At 38.6% G+C, this 23,604-nt stretch overlaps 1 protein-coding gene and 1 long non-coding RNA gene across 3 annotated transcripts in view; one reads left to right on the forward strand and one right to left on the reverse strand.

The window, feature by feature from the left end:
• Positions 1-17,311, forward strand: part of NKAIN2 (sodium/potassium transporting ATPase interacting 2) — a 585,360-nt gene extending 568,049 nt beyond the window's left edge. Inside the window, exons 6-7 of one of the 2 annotated variants that reach the window (XM_088140294.1) lie at positions 11,610-11,691; positions 16,415-17,311. In XM_088140294.1, coding sequence (XP_087996420.1) covers positions 11,610-11,691; positions 16,415-16,424 — 92 coding nt within the window. In that variant the 3' untranslated portion in view covers positions 16,425-17,311. The remainder of the gene's footprint in view (positions 1-11,609; positions 11,692-16,414) is intronic. The other variant, XM_088140293.1, reaches the window with a different exon arrangement.
• A 179-nt stretch (positions 17,312-17,490) lies between these two features.
• LOC148217074 (uncharacterized) overlaps positions 17,491-23,604 on the reverse strand; it is a 40,195-nt gene continuing 34,081 nt past the window's right edge. The window contains exon 4 of the long non-coding RNA XR_015796051.1: positions 17,491-18,588. This is a non-coding gene — a long non-coding RNA (uncharacterized LOC148217074). The remainder of the gene's footprint in view (positions 18,589-23,604) is intronic.

Below are 23,604 nucleotides of genomic sequence, written 5' to 3' on the forward strand. Positions count from 1 at the left end.
TTAAAGCTGAACATGAGTTTAGGAGATTTCAATGCAGAGGCACCTAGAGCAACCAGTCAAGATATACTATGTAGCTATTCCATCTCTCCTATGGTAAGAAAGATTGTAAAAAACCAAGGAAAGACAATGACACTTTTACACTTTCTAAAATTCCATGTATTTGAGGCAGGGAGACTACACCATAAAATCTTAAGTGCCCTAAGGTTTGAGAGAAACATTATAACAACTGAGAGAATCATTTTCCTATTTTCAGTTCAAGAGGAAGTAAGGCTACTCCATGGAGAAATGTAGCTGGTGACTGCTCAGCTGTTGCATTGCCACAGTCTTCTTTCACAAAACAATGAAGTGAGCAATGAAGTGTAGCAAACCTAGCTGAAGCTGGGGAAGTAGTAACTTTCAGGTGAGGAAAGAGATTATGTGAGAGCACTGTAAATGTATTCAGATCTTCAGAGCCATATGAATTAAGGAACATGCAGATTATTTTTCAGAGGGTAGGATACAGGAAGTTGCGCTTAAATATGAAGAACCTCCAGATGTTACAAACTGCTCAGCAGTGATTTAGGGTGTCTTGGAGGCTTTAGTAGAGACTATAAGGACTCTTTATCAAGACCCGGGGGTATAGATTCTACTTTGGGAAGAATTCAGCCAAAGGTTTGATGGCCATTCCAAAATTGTGATCCAATGACTGTCTTGACTGTTATTTTACTTTTGCAGTTGCAAATGTTTTCTGCATAACCCATGACATTTTTCCAGCATTCCAGTAATTGTACTGATGGGGAGATCAGATCACCATGTAGTATTAATTGCTGTTTTGAATGGTCATACAACCATAGAATTGGAAGGGGATATTTGGGCCATCAGGTTGCTAGAACCCAAATTAAAGCATCCCAGAAAGATGGTTGTCTAACCTCTGCTGAAAAAAATCTAGTGAAGAGGAACTTACCACCTCTCTCTGAGTAATTCTACTATCAAACTACTCTTCCTGTTAGGAAGTTTTTTTCTAACATTTAGTCAGATACTGTCCAAGACCCACTCCAAATCAGGACCTAAGAGCCAGATGAATTAAGAAACATGGAGATCATTTTTCAAAGGGTTAAAATGAAAAGAGGTGTTCAACTTAACATTTACTTCAACTAAGCATCTGGAAAATGGCAAATGGAAACAATTCATGAATGCATGACATCACTTGCGATGAGTAACACTTTGGTAGCGCATAGCCAACTTCGTCTGGCCTTAGAAGCTAAGCCAAATTGGGCTTCATTAATATTAGATGCGAGACTACCAAGGAAATCAGGATTTTTGTCAAGGTTAGGAAGTCCAATAATATCCCAGAAAAAAGCAAATTACTTCAGTGCTGTAGCCAGGAAAATTATATGGTGAACATCTAGGCTCTAGGAATTAAGTTCAACTTTATCTTTATCTTTTTTAATCTTTCTACTCGATTGAAAGGTGTGCTTATCCAGCCTTCTAAGAGTGAGATCCTACAGTATTTGTGTCTACTCATATACATAATTAAAAAACAGGCATATCCCTACCATTCCAAGCAAGGAAGTGTAGCATTATGTTCTATTTTAAGTAACAATTTTTTAAAAAAAGGAAATGAAATGAAGCTATCAAATTTTCTAAAAGAATAGTCCATTATTTTGTGAATCCAGATTTTTAAGCTCCAGGGTTGCTCCCTTCCCAAGTATCTAAATGTGCTTAGCACATTTCTATTTTGTTTGAAATTGAAGTAGTGAGTTTAGGAGGGATTTTCTGCTGCTATAAAGCTCATGACGTCCACCCCACCAGCCAGGTCTGACACTTGATCAGTGTGTGTGTGTGTGTTCCACTCTCACCCCTATGGGTGTATGTGTCTTCCTCAATTTTGGATCCTCTACCAAAGGCCTGGGAGTTTGAGGGTTCTGCACAGTATCTTAGCTGTTCCTAGCACTGCACTCTTCTGGACGGAGACCTCTGATGTTGTTCCTGGGATCTGTTGGAGCCACTCTCCCAGTTAGGAGTCACAGCCCTGAGTGCTCCTACCACCATTGGGACCACTTTGGCCTTTACTTTCCACATCCTCTCTAGTTCCTCCTTCAGGCCCTGGTACTTCTCCAGCTTCTCATACTCCTTCTTCCTGACATTGCTGTCACTTGGCACTGCTACATCTATCACTACTGCTGTCTTCTGGTCTTTGTCTACTACCATGATATCTGGTTGATTGGCTAGTACCTGCCTGTCCGTCTGGATTTGGAAGTCCCACAGGATCTTAGCCCTGTTATTCTCCACAACCTTCTGTGGAATCTCCCATCTGGACTTGGGAGGGTCTAGCCCATACACTGGGCAGATGTTCCTGTACACAATGCCAGCTACTTGGTTGTGCTGTTCAGTATATGCTGTTCTTGCCTGCAACTTACACCCTGCCACTATGTGTTGGACTGTCTCTGAGGCCTGTTTGCACAATCTGCATGTTGGGTCCTATCTAGTGTGGTAGACCCCTGCTTCTATGGATCTGGCGCTTAGTGCCTGTTCTTGCACTGCTATGATCAGTGCCTCAGTGCTGTCTTTTAGTCCGGCCCTTTCCAGCCGCTGATAGGATTTCCCAGTGGCAGCCACCTCAGCTATCTGTCGATGGTACATCCCATGCAGGGGCTTGTCTTGCCATGATATTTCCTCCACTTGAACTTCCTCCCATGTCTGCTGCTGCCTCAGGCATTCTCTCAGCAGCTCATCTTTGGGTGCCATCTTACTGATGTACTCAGTATGGTTGCTCCGGGTTTCATCCAGGACAGTGGCTTTGACACTCAACAGACCCCGCCCACCCTCTTTGTAGCTGGTGTACAGTCTCTGGGTGTTGGACTTCAGGTGGAAACCTCCATACATTGTGAGGAGTTTCTGGGTCTTCAGATCAGCAGCCTCCATGTCCTCCTTTGGCCAGCTCACTATACTGTCAGGGTATCTGATGACTGGCAGGGCGTACATGTTGATGGCATGGATCTTGTTCTTCCCATTGAGCTGGCTCTTCAGGACCTGTCTTATCCTTTGATGGTACTTGGATGTTGCTGTCTTCCTTGCCTCTGCGTCGTGGTTCCCATGCGACTGTGGGATACCAAGGTATGTCTGCTATGTGGCCCATTGGTAGTTCCACCCCATCGGTCTTAACAACCTTCCCTCTCTTTACTACCATCCAGCCACACTTCTTCAGTCGGAATGACATCCGAATGTCCTCTCTGTAGATCCATGTCAGGTAGATCAGCAAGTCAATGTCTCATTCACTCTTAGCATACAGCTTGATGTCATCCATGTAGAGGAGGTGGCTGATGGTGATTCCACTCTTGAACCTGTACCTGTATCCAGTCCTGATCTGTGTGTGTGTGTGTGTGTGCACACGCGTGTATAAAATATTTCCCGAAAAGTCTTTTCTAAAACCATCATGTTTATATGTTTTCAAAATTCATAAATTTAAGGCAGGGACTTGTCATAGCACGTCTGGTTACAATAGTTGGCTGGATGTTGACAGGGGATTTGCCAGCAGTATTTCACAAATATGAAATGTCACAGAAAGGATGGCGCCTGCATATACACGTTTGACAGGATGAAATTCCAATAATGGAAGAAATCTTGTTTCCATTTAAAGCTCAAGCACTCTACCTGACACGTGCTGATCATTTTACCATAATAACTTACTGCAGTGACTCAGAAGAACCGCTTTATTTCGTCTGTCTCTGTGTGTAATTTTGTCAGTTTTTAATCATGCAACCTAAGAGGAAGAAGCAGAAGACACCGCCTCTTGCTCTTCAACTGTTCATCTCATAGTTATGCATATCGTTCTATAAGTGAACAGCTCCTTTCCCTGTGGCCCTTTCTGTTGCTGGCATGGCAAGGGTGCCAGTGCCTCTGTTTTCTCTTCTCTAGCCAGCTGCTCTCTTCTATTTTATATTCCATTTCATGAGCCAGATCCCACAGGGCTGTTACTACAACCCATTTGTTAATTGTCCTTGGTGTCTCACAGATCCATTTCACCAGTAATATTGCCTCACTTTCTCCTTCACTTTAACATTCCAGTGCACTCTCTACACAATCATTGACTAGTGACACTAGCATAACATTGACTAGCTATGTGTTGAAGACTTTTCTGGTCCTCCCCACCCCAGCATTTTGAGGTGCATTGGAACCAGCTTGATTGAAATATGTGCTGGATGAAATTTCTAAAATGAGAAAAAGAGAAAATCAAAAGTGAGCACACAGGCACATAAGTAAAACAACAGCAACCTTCGTGTCCAGCCTAATCTTATATATGTTTTTTGGAAGTACATCCACAATGTGATTTATTCAGATAACCATGCATGGAACTGCAGCTAGAGTTTGTTTCATGTTTTCTACACTGGGTAAAAATTTGAATTCCTTTTGTCCTGCTACCATATTTTTTTCCAGTACTGGTCACTGTCAGTTTTGCTCATGAGCAAAACTTATGCAGATATGCATGGGTGCAACGTGGATTACGTCTACTTGGATCTTTTAAACCTGAACTCCCAACAGTTGATGTTGGTGATCTCCCTCATCTTCCTCATCTGTGTAGTACATAATGCATGCATACATATATTGTTCTCATTAAGAAAAGGGAAAGGAAAAGAAGCATCTAATTATTGAAAGGATAGGAAAGAATGGGTAGGGCCAAATAATACAAGTTTATGTAGCTTTAAAAATGTCTAAGGCAAATAAATTATCTTTAACTGGATATCCTATTTCTGTGCATATTTATTTTGGGGAATAGTTCATGCTGCCAGGTTTCATGAGGCAATGTGGAGTTCATTCTGAATTTTACAAAGGGATAGCAATGCATGTGTGAATATATATATATATATATATATGTATGTATGTATGTATGTATATATGTATATATATTCACACATGCATTGCTATCCCTTTGTGTGCTGGCATATCTGTCTCAAATTTTAGGTATGAAAATGTTGGGGAAATGATTTTGTGTTTCTGTTCCAAAACTATATGTGAAGAGTGATGCTTAGGACTCTGTTTATTTTTCACTGGGGGTATGGGTAGTCCTCAACTTATGATCATTCATTTAGCGGCCATTTGAAGTTACAACAGTGCTGAAAAAAGTGACTTACAACCAGTCCTCGCACTTACAACCGTCACAGCTTCCCCACAGTCACATGATTAAAACTCAGACGCTTGGCAACTGGCATGTATTTACAATGGTTGCAGCATCCCAGCATCACATGATCGCCATTTGTGTCCTTCCCGGGGGCTTCCAACAAGCAAAATCAATGGGGGAAGCCAGATTCACTTAATGACCACATGATTCACTTAACAACCATAGCAAAAAAAGGTCATAAAATTGGGCGCAGTCATGTGATGCCTCACTGAATGACCACATCACATAGCAACCAAAGTTCCAGTCCCTACTGTGGCCATACGTCGAGGACTACCTATATTTGCAGTTATCCACATTTGATTTATGAAGTGAAATGGGCATGAAAAACCTGGCTGTTTTCTGTAGGGCTCTTGTTACTATACATTTATTTAGCATTGTTGAGTTTGTCACTAGGCTGGAACTAGGCCAGAGCTCAGAGAGATCTCTGAAGAAAAAGAAGAAGAAAAAAAGAACTAAGGACAAGCATTTTTCTTTTCATACAGATGCATTTTGTTTACATTGTATTGATCCAAACCTTCTACAGACAAATTAGGTGAAATTACATTCAGTCACAGTCTGTTAAGCATATCTAAGTTGTACTAGAAACTCACTTATGTGGTTATTCCTATAATGATCTTTACTGTACATCTGTGCCTCTACATTTATAAATATTTAATTCTTTAAGTAACCATACTATTGTACAGAGGTGGATATTTAGGACTAGTTCTTAGGTTTTTCCCCACATGGGCATCAAACAAAGGTCATTGGACACTACACTCCATGATACACTGTTTGTATTTCAATTTCCACACCTATCAGCCAATTACAGAAATGTCATGTGCCTGACTGTAGCATAGAGCATGCACACAACCTGTGGCCCTCATGCATTTTAAGCCAGTATATACAATCTATTTCTGTATGTCACCTGGACATATTCACCGGAGGCAGCTTCTATGAAGAACATATAATGCATGAAGCTAGTCTACTGACCACTTATAAAAATATTTTCTACCATATTGTTTCTTGTTAGAGAAAGACAATAGTGCTTCTTTATACCATGTTCTGTTCCTCCTATTTGCCCATCTGTTTTTTTCATCTGGCACTCTGCTGTCTCGCAACTATACAATTATCATCAGTGTTCCAACTGTTCAGGGCAGTTTTCATTTCTTGTAGGGAAAAAAGCAACTTTTCCAAAGATGTCCATAGATATAGAAGGGAATAGCAGATTGTTATGTAAAAGGGCGTTCTAAAAAAACATGATCTACAACTTTTACTGTCTGGTTTTGGTTTTGGTTTGGTTTGCTCCAGCAGCTATTACCACAGCATATTATTTCTTTAATGGCCAAAGTGAATGTAAATCTTTTCATTGAATAAATATATGAGGGGATTCTGAATATAAATAGGAGCAGCTGCATTAAGCACAAAAGTCATTTGCACTATTTGGGTTTATAAGACACTTTGAAGCCATCAGGTATTATCATGGAAGTGATATAGACCAATTGTTGCATGATAGATACAGAAGGAGGTGACAATTATTCCCTTTATTTGAGTGTAAGAGTAAGAAAGTTTCCAGGGCCCTCAGTGACATCAGCAGAGTTATTAGTTTATTGAACTAGATGTAAATGGGGAAGATGGAAGTTCTTTTAGACTAAAGGAAGATGGAAAATACAGCAGCTAATTCAGCCAGGAACACACTTCATCATAAATCTGATCTATGTTTTTCTCCCTCCCTCCCTCCCTCCCTCATTATAAATTACCCAATCCATACAGACTCTGGGTGGTGTACAACAGAATCAAAATACAATACTATAAAAAACAAAACAACTAAATAATGTTAGCACTCTGAATATCATAAGGTAGATGTCTGAAGTGAACTTAGATGTCCGAACTGGATAGGTGGATTCTGTACTGGCAAGGCAAGGCCTGATATTACCCAGTGCTGCACAGTGACGGATTGTAAAGTCATTCATTTACTTTATTACTCTGGCTCAATCAGTTTCCATAGTCTCATGAGTCACTGGCACCAAGACATCCTAGAACCTCACATCATGAACCAACCCAGGCTACAAAATCCTAGAGCTACACACTTATTGCTTTTCCCCTGGATCCTACAAATGGAATTGCAATAGATTTCCCACACAATGCTGATGTAGTGCTTAAGTGTATATCCATCAGGCTGTGCTCTGTCCACACCAGTGCAGGGAGAGGGCAATTCCTTTTCTTTCTCCCTCCCTAATATCATTGCAGGCATTTCATCGTAGTGGCTGGTGTTCTTTATTTTTTCAGTTTTGCCTATAAAGTGGAGAGGTAGATTTCTAAACTGCCCTTCTGCCCTTTTCCCATTGTCTCTTGCTGTTCTGGATTGCAAAGTGAGCAGTGCAGGGAGAAAAATCACAATTCAACACAGCAATTTCTTTGTTGTTACAAGTCCCAGAGGCTTCCTGCCCTTCTTATCCAAGGGGTTCAGAGAAACAACAGCAGCTGAACTGGCTATTTCTTTTCCATCCTGTCTTGTCCAAAAACTCTGGCCTGTGAAAGCCACCAGGGATTAGGCTGCTATTCAGAAAGGGTGATTTCTTCCTTTCAACAGTTGGGAAGCATTTGCACATCTGTGATGAAAAAAGCCTTGGTGCCACCCATGCACACTAAATATCTCCCTTCTGAGCACACTAAATATTAGGTCTTTGCAAAGCATCTGAATGAGATACTTTACAAAGTGCAGCCGCATAAGCAAAGCATCTGTCTTTGAATCATTAAACCAGCTATGTCTTTTTCCAGACTCATGTGACTATTTCAGAAGCTGTTCACAGTTATCTCTGCAGATATATATGTGTGGGCATACACAATCCCTTTACTTTGTCACACAGGCATGCAGAGACAGCAGGAAGCAGCCCTAGGAGCAAACTGCACAAGCCTGGAAAAAGATGTGGCTGCTTTAGTAATTCAAGCAGAGGTTGAATTACTTACATGTTTCAAAGTACCTCTTTGGAAGGGTGTTCACATCCCTACTAAGAATTACAGGTAGACCTCAGTTAACACTGCCCTGTTTAGCAACCATTCGAACTTACGACAGCACTGAAAAAGTAGTTTTATGACCAGTCCTCGAACTTACCACCATCACAGTGTCCCACAGTCATATGATCATGAGCTTCACAACAAAGTCAATGGAGAAATCAGCAGTAAGTTCCAAGTCGTGGTCACATGATGAGCTTAACAACTGCAGGTGATTCACTTAATGACTGCAGAGGAACTGACATAACTCCGGAGCAGTCACATGATGTTTCACTTAATGATTGCATCGCTTAGCAGCAGAGTACTGGTCCCAAGTGCAGTTGTTCAGTGAGGACTACCTTTATTAACTCCAAATGTTTTAAATCTGAGGCCATGCTTGCATAATTCATTTCCACTGGAATTTCAGACACAATTTTTCAAAAAATCAAATTACAAAATAAAATTGTAGAGTTAAATTGCTAGCCAAGTGTAAAATTTCGTGTTGGTGCTAAGATTCAGAGCTGCTTCAGATCATCCAGATGCTTTAGTAAGCTGCTAAAGTAACACAAGCATAATTTAGAACCAGGATACTATAGTTATTGTTATGCTGCCCAATTCCCGGTAACTCTGGGCAGTTAAAAGACATAAAAAAAATTGTCTGCATGACACCCCTTGGTGCTACTAGGCTCTCTGACACATTATTTTTTTCCTATCTTTTAAACATTTTTTTTAATTTAAAAAAATCAGAATTTTTCATGCTGAAAAGCAAACTGCTAGTTTCTAGTATCATTTTTATTTGCAAGAAATTTTTATTTTATTTTATTTGAAAAAATTTAAAAGATGGATGGATACAGCCCAGTTCTTTGGAAATATGCCCACCCGACTAGAAAAAGAACAAAGGTAAGCTGAGATAATTTGGAGCATCTTGCAGGAGAGGGAGATAGAGAGGCTAACAAGTCCTAAATCAGACCTTTGGTTATATGCCCATGGCTGCCATTCCGTGGATGGGGAAGATCTGAAAGCAGCCATTTTGTGAGAAGGCCCACATGTTTTCAAATTCCAAATGTGCCCACCAGCTCAGAAAGTTTCAGAACTCTGCTTGAGAATGTTTAACAGAAGTAAAAGGCAAATCTCTTTAAGAGAAAGAAATTGTGTTGGCTTCCCAACATAACATTGCCCAGAGCAGGATGCTCACTCCCTCTGTACCTCAGTCAGAGGCTGAGCAAAAATAGTGACTGCATGCTATTCTCCTTTTCCCTTTGTTAATTAAGGTTTACAATTTGAAAAAAAAGAAGAAGCAGTGCTAGGAAAAGCTAGGAGAACTGTAAGAAGATGACTATGTTGTGTTCATGCATCACCTTTTGCATGTGAAATGTAGTTAGAGGTAATTTAGGTACTAGCATGTTTGAATCTTCTATTTATTTCCTAATTAAAATGTTGCTACATTCTTGTATAAAGAGAACTAAAGCCTCAGTGAAATCATCAGTCAAACTTCCTGCCAGATAAGCATATAGATCCTTGGGCTTCATGAGATTTAATATAATTCCTTCTTTTAAAAGTACTTCTAAGCTTTTGATGTTTTATATCAGTGAGAAGATATCTTGGCACTTTTATACTTTTTCTGAAAGAAGAAACTTAATTAGTGGTAATATTGGATGATGATTTTTCGGATACAAAGCAAACCTCTAAAGTGTGTTTGATAAAACAGTTTAGGAGTTAGACCATCTGTTGGTATTTATTTTATACCTGTGTTATTAGAAAGAAGCTGATGAAACTTTTTGCAGCTTTTTAGGCACTGCCAAGCTAAAATGCCTAGTGGAAAGAGCAACAATTGGGAGTATGTTCTAAATGTGTCAGAATAAAAATTTATTTCAGTCAGGCCACTATGTAAGCTGTTCCTGACAGGACTGAGTATATGGTACTGTAGTATGGTTTGCACAATTCTGTAGCCCTCTGCTCTTTAGGGCCATCGGACCTGGAAGTGTGTGATCTTTCAGAACAATAATATTTATTTTATTTTATTTTATACTTCAAATTTGGTCACCGCCCATCTCACTAGGAAGCGACTCAGGGTCGCATATTCAGGGTCACCCAAAGCAACTGCCCGAAAGGAAGACCAAGTCAAGCTAAGGCAGTTTTGTCCAAACGTGGCCACTTTAAGATGAGTGGACTTCAACTCCCAGAATTCCCCAGCCAGCCATGCTGGCTGGGGAATTCTGGGAGTTGAAGTCCACTCATCTTAAAGTGGCCACGTTTGGACAACACTGAGCTAAGGGAAGTGATTCGTGTGCACACGTGTAGTGCAAACTTACCATCATGTAGATTTTATTGTTACCATAAATATTAAAATAATTTGTGACATAAAATTACAAGTTTACAGGGTTATCCATAAATTTACTATATAAAATGTGTTTACTTGTTGTGCTGGGTCAAAGAAAATATAAGGATTAGACATGTCTCCTTAGAGATGGAAATCTTCTTCACAAGTTGGGCTCTCAATTCCTTGTGACTTCAGACCATTTGGCCAACATGCAAGAATTCTGGGACTTGAAGTTCAGCCACATTTGAAGCACCAAAGGTTCCCTATATTCAGCCTACACAGTCTAATACTAACCAGCACATGTGGATTCCTTGATGCCAGGCCGACGCATCCATGACAGGAGATAGACTGAACTAAATGTATTTGTTTTCAGAACTGAGAAAAATAACAATTATTTTATACTAATCATTTGTTAATGATTGGTATAATATGATATCAATAAAGTTAACTTGGGCCTCCATTTTGGGACTGACTTTATTCTACTGACCTTATAGTCTAAATATCCAGTTTAATATATGGATTTTTTTTTTTTTTTGCTTTTCCTTATTCTCTGTTTTTCGTAACATCTTGCCTAATTAAAAGTTTTGGAGAACTCAAAGCCAAGAAGCTTTTTATGTTATTGTTGTTGGTGTTAATAAGTACATTATCTTACTGTAAATTTGGATTTTTCCCCCATGGATCAATAAAATCATGATTCTCTCCCCTCACCCCCCGGCTTCTCTCTCTCTTTCTCTTTCTTTTTCCATCTCTCCCCCTCTCCCTCCTTCCCACCCATGTTGAAGCCTTTTTTTTCAAAAGCATCAGCCACCTTCTTGCATCTCTTTCTCAGAGAATCACAGTGTGACAGCAGATGTATGACACTTATAATCACAGCTAGCTAAAACATTTGGAAGTTGCAAATGAATGGTTTTGCAGTATTTGCAGCTTCAACAAATGTGTGATTTATACACACCACTTAGGTGGACTGCTTGTGGGCAGCACAAGCAATATATAATCCTTTTTAGTATACAGATATATACTAATTAATCTGTGACTGGCACTTTTCTGAAGACAGGAAGGGACGGAGCTGGCCAAGTATTTGTGGAAAGCTGTTTTTAAATCATGATACTTAGCCCTTCTAAGAATGATGTCAGCAATCAAAGCAATACCTTCCTTTTTCAGTTGATTTCATAGGTGGATTTGACTCTTACGGCTATCAAGGCCCACAGAAGACATCGCATTTACAGCTACAACCTATGTATATGTGAGTATCTACATTCCTGTTTTTCAGTGGTCTCCCAGAGACGTACTAAAACATTAAACAAAAGATGGTGATACCTGAATAATGTTGGTTTCCAATGTATTCATAATAAATTGTTACTTTTATAGTATGCAACATTTTGTCCTGTGTAATACTCGGCATAAAGGCACTGAAATGTAGAATCTAGTGTGACAGATTTGCTAGGCCAGACAAACTCTGATTGCCATTAGTTCAAATCTGCTTCATCATGAAGAAATTTTAAAAATGTTTGTGATCTCCAGCACACTAATGTGGACATTCTACTGAAATAAACTGGTCTTCCTTATGGACAGTCATTTCATCACATTGTATGAAGTGTTCTCCATTCCTTGCTCCTACTGTTGAGTTCTGCTTGTCCATACAGTGGTTGGAGAACATATGCAGATACATACATATGCAAGAGGATAATATTTTGTGGTTCTGATGATGCAAAAATCTCTAGATTCAGGGACTGAGTCAGCTTATTGAAAGCAGCAGGAAGAGAAATACTATAGCTTCATGGCACAGCACATACTTTTCATCTGTAAAGTCCCATGTTCAGTCTTCAGGGAGGGCTGGGGGAGACCCATGATGGAAACTTTAAACAGCTTCTTGCCAGTAAGTGACATAAATACTAAGCTAGGTAGTTTGTGTTAGAAAAGTAGCTTGCCAGGTATTTTGGAAACTACATTTCTGTGTTTAGGCACTTGTGTAGATTTTATATCTTGGATATTTATTCTTGTATGTATCTGATAAGACGCCAGTCCCAGATGGCTATTCCTAAAACAATAAAAGAACTAATCGGATCAAATTAAATAGATCGTCAAAAACAAAACCCATAAACATTGCAAAATTAAAATATTCACCACATACTAAAATAGTCCTCCTCCAAAAACACCACACAACCAAAAATGGAAACCAAAAGAAATCAATACTCAGCTATAAACATAATCTTCATGTTTGTACACTATCATATCTGTGTTAGATCCAGGGTTATTAGAAGGCATGGCAGGAAGGGGGGAGATTGGAGAGCAAGGATATTTAAAGCCTGTCATGGCCATTGCTTTGTGCCCTGCCTTCTTCAATATCAGAGCAGTGACATTGAAAAGGTGGTCTTATAATTATGGCTGTGGTTGGGAAACACTGTGGTTTTAACAAAACATTTTTCAATTGCATGTGCCCAGAAAATGCCCCCCTCCCCTGTTTTTTTTTGTTGTTGCTGTTGAAATGTGATACGCTTACAAAACTATAATTTTTGCAGTCACCATTTCTGGCTTCTTGGTACTTAGAGCAATTCTAATCCTATTTTTTCTTTCAGGTGGTATACCTTGCCCTCAACATATGGAGCCTCCTAGCTGAGATATTATTCCATTCTTTTTATGTTCTCTGCTTTGAGAGTAGCTGTTTCTATTTACAAAGCTTAGTAAGCCTAGCTGGGAAAAACCTGAAGCTGTAGGGCAAAAAGAGCCAACATAAATTTTGAAACTTATAGCTGAGAACAAGGGAGCACAGGAAGAACATTTCAAACTCTGCTTTGTTTCATTTTTAAACTGCTTTCTCATTGACGTGTGGGTAATTTCAGCATACGTATTTCTAGTAAAACAACAAAAGACACATTGTCACAGTCTGGCAAATTCTTAAAAGTCAATTTACACTGAGAAGAAGGAGGTAGCCCAGCCCTTTTGTCTCTTCAGAACTTCTAGATGAGACACCTCTCCTCACAAGAAAGCAAATTTGCCTCTGATATACAGGAAGCTTTATAGTTTAAGTGCTCTGATATACCAGCTTTCTATGTAGTAAGACTTTCTCAATAACAGAGCATTCAAATATACCATGTCATCCACCCCATCCCACCACAGTTCCTATTTTCTGAAATAGTCAATGGAATTGTTCCATGTCCTTCTCCAAAATAGATGGATTCACACCATATGACTTACGGTTTTGGCTTAGTGCAACGTGTGAACTAAGCCACTGCAGCTGTAAAGCATCATTTATTGGTTACTGTAATGTGAATCCAGCTGCCTTTTATTCAGCAGACCAGAATTAAGAAAATGATAATTATACAAAACATAGTTTATCACAAATTTAGCAATGACTGCCACATCCCCTGGGCCTCTTTGTTGCAATGCATTTTCTAACCAAAATTCTCTGTCTCCTATCTATTTATCCATATCTGTGTTATTTTGTTTTTCTCAAAGACTTAGGAGTTTGATGTAAAATATATGACAGATGGCTGTGTATTGGCAGTTTAGTAGAAGAAATAATCCGGGGGTCAGGAAAACCAAGAGAGGGTATCATGTTTCAGATGGAAGTGCCTTTGGGTAACCAGGTTGTGTTAATCCTGTACATTTGTCAACATTTCAGACGGTGAAAAAGGGTGTTACATGTTCCTGGGCACTGCATTCCCAGGTTCTGGTCCCCCATGCCGGGTACCTTTTTTTGACAGACTTACTTCCCATCCACCTCTCCCCACACACAGTCTATAATCCTTCTGATACTAGGCAGGATCACTTGCCTCTTTTATTTCTCTTGTTTGAGTTTTGGTGCACTGCAGAACAAAGTAGTAATAGTCCTGTCCAGTACTTTCGTTCCTCCAGAAGGTCTTTAGAGTACCTAAGGTGAATATGAGACAAGGTAGGACAAAAACTGCTGAGGCTGGGAACTATCTTAGCTGGTTGGCCATCTGAGCTTAGTGACCAAGACTAAACAATATCACTGTTAGGGAGTAATGCAGGTGGCTCATCTCCCATTCTAGTGATCCAAAAAGATAACACAAATTATTTGCCTCAGATGGTTAGTAAAACCCCTCACAAGTATGTCATTTCTTCCTTCTTCCAATCATCTACTAAGGGTGAAGAGAAAGAATAGGAGAAGGGCAGGAAAGATTTATAGAGGACCAGAAGTGCTTGGAAATTCTTTTCCTTTCATTTCTTAGGAGGCTGAGGCTTCTGCCTCAGTTGACACAATCAAGCAAATGTCAAGTAAAATTCTGTATGTCCTTATTTATGATAACCAGCCTGAAAATAGCCTGAATATAACCTGGTATATAAATAACCAACCTGAATATAACATGGAATTCTGCAGTGATTATGTGCTGTGAGGCTTTGGCATGTCAACAAGAAAGCAAAACTTTGGCCTTGTTTGGCAAATGTAACTGAACCTCAGAAATTAATTTTGTATCAACAGATTAAATATTAGTCCCAAATAATTGTTGAGTTGTGTAATAGCAAACATACTATACGAATCTAGGAAGTCATTGAAGGAGAGGGACAATTGGGTTGACAGAAAAGAGATTTCTTTTCAGAAGGAGGAAGGAAGGAAGGAAGGAAGGAAGGAAGGAAGGAAGGAAGGAAGGAAGGAAGGAAGGAAGGAAGGAAGGAAGGAAGGAAGGAAGGAAGGAAGGAAGGAAGGAAAGATTATGTAATATCAGATGCTGATTGTGTTGGAATAATTGCTCAAGAACATCTCATCACTACTGAAGAATTTTCTGTCACTATGTGAGGTATTTCAGCCATGCATGATGTCCTGTCTATATGGGGCCGTGAACCCAATGGCATACAACTTGCTTCATTGGGTGAATCCTTTAGATGAAGGAAGTTTAGATCCTGTGATCCATCTAGAACACACTGGGATTCACTCACTGGGATCAGTGAAGATTTAGACATTTTACATTGATTCCCTCATTTGTGATCACTGAAATAAATTTATTTATTCATTTATTATTAAACTTGTATGCTGTCCAACTCCCAGCAACTTCACCTTTAAGGGCTGCACCACCCTAATGCATTTTGCTATCATATTTCCCTGTCTTCATTTTGCTGTGCTTCTTCTCTAAGCTAAAAGAGTAAGCTTAGAATATCATTGCTTTGCTTATATTCCACTATGTCCCTAAGACCCAGAACAAATGCCAGTTATCTCATATCCCCTTCCACAGTTCAGGGAGATATGATCCTATTGTTCCATTGAGAAATAGCCAACAGATTGTCACCTTATCACTCACAGTGCCTAGGTTTAATGAAGGAACCTGAGACAATTCCGCTATACACTGATTATCAGATGGGATCAGGAATCTAGGGCTATCTAAATAGTGCCAAAGTACAACTCCCAGCTGCTTTCACCATTGGTCCTGTGGACTGGGACTGCTAGGAGCTGTAAATTGGAAAGAAAACCAGATTTAGAGAAATTCATCACTCTTATCATTCCCTCTCCCCTTAACAAGGAGATGTTTCTAGAAAAGCCAATCAGCTATTAAATAGAAGCATGAAACCAAAAGGGGCCACAATCTCAGGCACCCTCTCCCATCTCTTCAGGTATCGGATTGTTGCTACTGGTGCTACTCAAAGGAAAATATTAAGGTGAATAATGTGTACAGTGATATACAGAGATATGCTATCAAGAATATCAGGTGCGATTCACATGTAAAAGGCAACCAGATTTCCGGGGTCAAACCAAAATAACTGATTATTCTTCCAATTAACTTAGAATTGTTGTGATATTCTGTGATATTAAATGGTGATGGCATTTTGCTGTTGTACTATGCTTAATTATAATTTAAACACAGGCTTTCTAGTAGATGCAAAAATGGACTAAAGATAATTTTGGAGGAGGACCATGACCAGGCTCACATTGCTGTTCCAAGGAAACTGTTGAGGAATAAACTATTTTGGGGACAAGATTTCTTTATCTTCTTTTTTCTCTTTCTTTCTAGGTCTAAGTAGACAAAAGTTAATCTGTCCTGGGGATGAAGGACTGGACAAAGAACTACTTCTTGCACAGCCTCCTGCAGGTTGCAGAAGAATGAAAGAAGTCCTAACTTTTCTGTTTCAATATATAATAGAACACTCAGAGACAAGGGCCTCTCTGTCTAGCAAGTACTGACAGAAATGCACAAGATCCAGTCCCTCCCAACTTTGATTTTCCAAGTTCCTACAGAGAAGGTTCCAAAAAAAGAAGCAGTAGTGCCATCTCCTGGCCACTGTCTACCTTCTGCCCTCTTTGCACTTGCCTCTGATTTATGAAACGATCTCATCTGTTTTAGCTATTTGAGGCTCTTTTGTACTCTGTCTGGAGCCATGTCTTCTTAATCCATACAGATTAAAGATATTTAGATGATCATGAAACTGAAGTCAATAGACAGGAAGTTGTTTGCCCTAAAGGCTGTTTAATATATGCTTGCCTTAACCCATCCTAAGTCACACACTGAGAACTTTGATGTGAACTCTCTGAAATCACTTCCTTTAGGATCAACCATGCTGTTCATTAATTCTAAAAAAGAAAAAGAAAAAAATCTAAAGCTGTGTCAGGTAATAGACTCGCTCCCAGCATTCCGGAGATGACTGTATTAAAAAAAAAAAATCTCCTGCCAGAAAAAAAGTGCTTTATGATTAAGCTTCCAGAATAGCTGGATACAAATTACTCTTTAGAAATGAATTCTAAACAAACTGGACACTTTGGGAGTCGGGAAATGCCAGGAAAAGGAATTTTTACTAAACAATAACTAAAGAAAGTGCAAACTCAGTGCTCCTTAACCCCACTGTTCTAGTGAATGCACTCTAGGTGCTTTTATAAATGATTCTAACCTATGTCTTTTACTAATAACAGAGATATCTGCTTATTTCTATCAACAGAGGCCAACTGCATAAGTATTAACAATGTTTACTCTTTTATAACTAATTCCAGTTGAAAACCTTATGTAAGTGAGCTTTTTTTAAGAAAAAATTGAAAACCTGCAGCATATAAGATCTTTCTGGATTTTGTTCCTTTTTTTGTTTTTAAGTTGGGGTGGGAGTAGTTGCATTGGTGAGATTTTTGAAAACCTTTTTTGTGGTACTGGGGAAACTGTTGTGTGTTAGAATGTGTATCTTATCTTCCTGTATTTTTGTGGCTGAAAAAAACTGTGCTGTTATGTAGTTGGCAACAAGATGCCTTTGGAAACTTTACTAGTAGGTCAATGTCTTTATGAAATACTCTTGACTCCTAGAAGCGTCTGTATTCTGAATTTGAGCTGTATATTCAACTACTGCAGTGGCTTTTCTTTGGGAAGAGTTATATTGCTCAGGCTTTTTTGTGGGGGACTTGAATTGCCCTCATTTCTTTATTTAAAGCCTACAAATACATTAGCCTTAGACACTTGATGAGTTAGCTTCTTCTTAGCCCACTACAGCTTCTTCAAACAACTTTTGTCTGCACTTGCCAAATGTTTCAATTCTATATGGCCTATCTATCCACCGTCCTGCGTAGTAACTCTAAGTGCAAATTCCCCTAGAAATGAGACAGTCCATCTTTTACCCATTATCACCACCAATATAGATACCAATGTCTTTGCGAAGATGCCACCTGGATGACAACAGAAGAGATATTTTTAATAGAAACAAAAACTTATTGGTTCCAGCAATATAAGTTACAACAATAACAGTGACATGAGTGGAACACAGCATCAACATATAATACAATAATGAAATACATATAAAATAGTGGCTAGTACTTGAAAATTCCCAAAAATATATAGCTTAAAATTTAGCTTCTGCCTAGTTATATCAACATCAGTGGTAGTATGATATTATATGTACTGTCACTCTAGTTACAGCTTCTGAAGATGCTCTCAGTTTTAATGTTTGTTTGCCATTTCATTATTATTGATCAGGATCAGGAGCCACATCTCTTGTAGACCTGAAATTCACTTATTGCCAGTGGAATTAGTCTGGAGTATGATGTATGGATTGTCTCCTGAGCTTCTTTTTTACATTGTTTATCCTTAATAACAATGAGGAAATGGGATAGGTCTGCAGTAAGTAGTATAAAATCATGACAGATGTGTAGGTTTGCATTGGGATCAGCAAAGCAGCAGGCTTGATGAAATGATCTCTCACTGACATGCTGCACCTGATAAAATAGAAGGATAAAGTATTTTTAAGAATAAATTTGTAGATGCTAGAAAAGAAGCTTAGACATCTTAAAATGCTGACTGTCCTGTATCTCAAATTCTTACTAAGGAGAAATAAGGATCCATTACATAATCTATACACTGGTTCACTCTTATTGATTACTATATAACCTAATTCTTTTAAAACTATAATTAGGTACATAATTTTGTCCTTGATATAATCAAGTATCTAGAAGAAGGCAATGGGAAACCACTTCTGCATTGTTGTCAAGAAAACTACACAGACATGTCCATGAAGTCACCAGCAGTTGAATTCTACTGAAAGGGGACCTTGCTATTTATAATAATAAATAAATAAATAAACAAAAGCATACATCATACATGTTGAGGACTAATGAAGTCTTTCTTGCTGTCGCTCCCCATGAGCAAACATTGTGATTCTTCCAGTTTATAATTATTAAATGCAAAGTAACTGATTGCATTTGATCAATTCCTGCTTTGTGCCACATTCTAGATTAAGGCATTCCCCTACTTCTACATCTGGTGCTTACATTGATACATTTAAGGAAACAGTCATTTTCCTGTTACTATAATAAAAATCATATAGATATATCTTAGTTTATGTACATCCACACCCACTGTTTGAGAGGCAAATCGATCCAGTATGGAAGATGAATAAGAAGGTGGTGGAACATTCCCATATCTTCTATGTATTCATGCATTATTGGGCCTGAAGGCATGTTTGTCTCCATATATAGAATCAAGAGCCTCCATAAATAGTGTGGAATGTTTTGCAGGTCTATAACCAACTATACAAGACTCTAGACTTGTTTATAAAAAACATGATTTTGAGCATCAGCCTTTTTTTTTTTTTTTTGAGTTTAGCACAGTAACATTTAGCACATAACTGTAGATGGTGGTGTCAGCAGAGCAGAACTGTAGATGGTAAGTATAGGTAGCAGAACAGATGGCAGGAAGAAAAACAGGTTTCTGTGTTTGGATGAGGCCTGTTAATCCAGGAGGAGGCTAAAAAGTACATTCTGAGTAAATCCAGAGAATTTCAAGGCAATGATAATTCTAAATTTGAATAAAACACTGTCCAGGATACAGAAATACATGCACACAAGCATATATACATTACACACATGTACAGACATGGTATCAGGCCTTTATATTAGTTCTTGTGCAGCAAAATCAGTATCATTCCAAAAGAACGACTACAACAATGAATGAATGGACACATCTACTATGGAAGAAGTTTAAGAGCACAGTAGTATGAGAATATTTGAACACTGTTGAATTATACAGCTGTATCCTCTTCAAAATCCAATGAAGTATGTTATTTTTCTAGGCCGGGGTTTTTGTTGTTGTTATAAATCCAAATATTCAGAAGGCAAGTGTTAACAATCCAAATGTCTCTCTCATTTTTTTTCTTAGAGTCATTTGTTAATTCTGAATGTATTTTTAACAAAAGCTGATCTTTTTTGACTGACTAGTGTAATTTGCATTTTAAAAAATAAATGGAAAAAATATATAGGTTTCCCAGCTTTTTATGGACCTCTGATACTTTTCACAGCTTTTTTTTTTTCTGATCTGCCATTCTTAAAAGAGCAAAAATACCTCCAAAAAAGAGAATAATCCTATTATATTTACATGAAGGCAATTGTGAGCTGTGCTCAACACTGATATATCAGCATTGAATAGAAATTGCCAGGTCATGACATCATTTTAACTCAGTCAAAGGTGACCGATATTTTCATTATCCACTGACATTAAAAGGCTTTTTCTAGAAGGCAGACTGTACAATAAAATCTCTGCCATTAAAATATGCCTTTTTATTGTCTCCTCATCAGTGAATTTAAATCTGTAATAGACTTTCAGTAATGTTAGACACTGCTTTAAATAATCACTGTTAAGAGGGTGTGATATGTACCTATATTAGGACAATGTCTCTACAATTCAGTTGAACAACTTTTCACATTATAAAAAATATCTTTGAAAATTTAATACTATGAATAATAGTGGTAGGCCAAAGAAAAGAAAGAAAACTTTGCTGAGCTACACTATTCTTGGACTAAATGATTATTATCTTAATTTCTGCAGAAAAAAAAAATCTTGATCTCCAGTAACAACAAACAGTGAATTCTGATTGCTTTCCGCTGATGGCCATCTCCCAATACCTCTATTCCAGCCAATATGCTGCTTCTGAAATTGATCAAACTTGGTAGCTCATTCTTATTTCAATGCTGACAACACTCAAGCGATCACCATCACTTCTGAGGGCAACAGATTAGCACCGGGGTAGGCAGTCTTCAAGCTGGTTAGCAGAATGAAAGGTGATCCTAATCAGTGAATAGCAGAAAGAGAAGCCAGTATCTAATATGTCGAGCACAATCCCAGAAAAAAAAGCAGCCATGGAGTACTCTTTTCAGTAACAAAAACATATTCAGGACTTATAAGCACTTACATATTTAGTTACTGGAAATAAACTAAGTATTGTGGTTTAACTGAAAGTCTTGGGCCATTTTATAAAGAACTACTAGGATGTCAGAAATCTAAACTATCTTTCAGCTTTAGAGATTCCTGAGATGAGTAGAACTCTGACCTGAAGTCCTGCAATTTGAGAAAAGTTTCCCCACAGCCTTCTGAAATATTCTGACTGGAAACAGGTATTTTTCTGCTACTGAAATCACATGCAGAAGAAATTCAGATACATGCCCTCATTTATGCCATGAGGCCATCGGCAGAGAAAAAGTATAAATCTTTTACTTTTGCTGCTGCTGCTAAAGATAAGGATGACTTTCTCCTTTTGAAAAAAATTGATAAATATTTTGTGCTTGAGGGAAACCTGATGGCCTTGTTTGTGCCAAAGGACACTTTAGTTTGGGAAATCTGCTGAGACCTATTTAACATTGCTGCATGAGAAAGCAGATTGTGATGGAGGGGGGCAATAAATGGGAACAGACTGATTCTGGACATTTCAGCTTTATTCCAAAAGCAAGTAGGGAAAATTGCTTTAATCTCAGAAAGGACAGATGATAAGAAACTCATCAATGGCCAAGTTCAGGACAAGAAACCTTAATGCATTGCCATGCAAACAATTCCTATAGAGGGAGAATCTGGCAGACAAGTAGACAGGCCAGCTTCTCTCCTCAGTCAAAACAATTTGCACATATATCTGAAGGGCTCTAGTGCCCTTGCTGGGGGAAAAGGCATCCACAGAGAGCAGGGTGGCTTCTTATAATCCTTGTGTGCACAAATGTAAGAAAATGAGTCACTCTGAGAAGTGAAAAATGTTGAAAAACATGGTGATAGCAATAAGTATTTATTTGGGGACCAACTGAATACCTTGCAGGTTTGGCCAAATCATAAGAAATCTCTGTGCAAATCAGTGATCACCCAGTGTGCTTTAAAAGGGACAGGGGAACTAATGAAACTCTGATCTCAGACCTGTCTACAGAAGTTTCTAGAGCCTACTTCAACTCCAGCAGATTACTAGATCTGCTTGCTGCAAGCTCTGGCAGCAAGTATATCCTAAGACACCTTATCCCAATATCCAGTACAGAGGAATATGAGATTAATGTATATATGCCTCTTGATCAAACAAATAATCTTTGGGGCTGAGAAGCATCTGTGGCGAAGGCTTTAGTGTGTCACATAAGAGAAATCTCCACGGAGCCTAACACAGAGATGGCAACCTTAAAGATTCTTCCAGTAGAAACACGGCTTTAAGAAAGAGCTGTTCCACATGCAGTCCATACTAGAACGTTATTGGTCTCACTATTCCCCAAACTAAAAGCAGAACTATAGAGAACGTTTCAATGGGGAGGGTTTAAAAAGAGCACTCAATCAACAGATGCACTTCAGTGATACTGGTGACCAAGAGACAGCTCACCTCTGCGTAAACGTTTAAGAGCTAAGCAAACCTGTGAAAACAGAAACGAAGCCATGCTAACTGTAGATAACATTCTTCTGGGACTTACAGGTGCTCAAGTATTCTCATTGCTTGATGCTGTCAGTGGATTTTCACAGATTCAGTTAGGCCAAAATTGTGCCAAATGAACTATGGTGATCACACCATTTGGTAGTTTTAAAAGATTGCATTTGGAACTTCCCCAATTGTTCCAAAAGGAAATTACTGCATTTCTGTGACACCTGGAGTGAGAACTATGTTCATAGATGACATTTTGCTTTCTGACATTTCAAAGGACAAGCATGATCAGAAACATGGTAAAGGTCTAGCTGCTATGAAAAACCGTGGCTCTAAAGCTACAGTATATGAAAGTAAATATCTCCTGTGCCTGAAAAAGCACTTCTATCTTGGCCATGAATAATACAGTGAGCCCAATTCAAAGAGACTAACCCTTTAGACTCCATAAGTGAACTAAGAAGATTTGGAGACGTGGAACAATACCTTGGGAGATTTGCACCACAACTGGCAGATGTTCTAGACTCCTTTTACTAGTATACCACTTGGCATACATGAAACAAAGTTATCAAGCACAGTGAGCAACTGGGTCAAAGCCCAATGTTGGCAGTCTGTGATGCAAATCTATATGTGACTGTAAGTGTCTATGCTAGCTAACAGGTATGGAATAGGCATATTGCTTCAAGATCATGGATGAGAGTGAATCATGAATGTGGTATACCCAAAATGAGGAAGAATGACCTGAAACAGTGTGAACATGAGAACAAATCTTTTTATTTTTTATTTATATATCAAATTTGTTACCTCTCATCTTGTTAAAAAGTGACTCAGGGCAGTTTTACAGAGAAGAATTCTTAAAGTTTTTAATGCAGTGAAAGCCTTTTGGCAGTATATAGACACAAGGCTAATCATTCTTCTGAATAATCCAAGAGTTGGGTTGAATATTAACGAGATGACTTTCCATATGATGATATATAATCCTCATGCTGAGTATCATTCGAACAAAACACTTGTAGTAATACCTGTACTTTGCCCTACTACCCACTAAAATGTTCTGACCCAGAATCAATTCAACCTACTGATCAGT

This window comes from Python bivittatus, unplaced genomic scaffold (genome assembly GCF_059951505.1).
Source record: "Python bivittatus isolate LINGU-HERP-01145 unplaced genomic scaffold, Pbiv_v1 ctg000020_np1212, whole genome shotgun sequence".
Taxonomy (NCBI): domain Eukaryota; kingdom Metazoa; phylum Chordata; class Lepidosauria; order Squamata; family Pythonidae; genus Python; species Python bivittatus.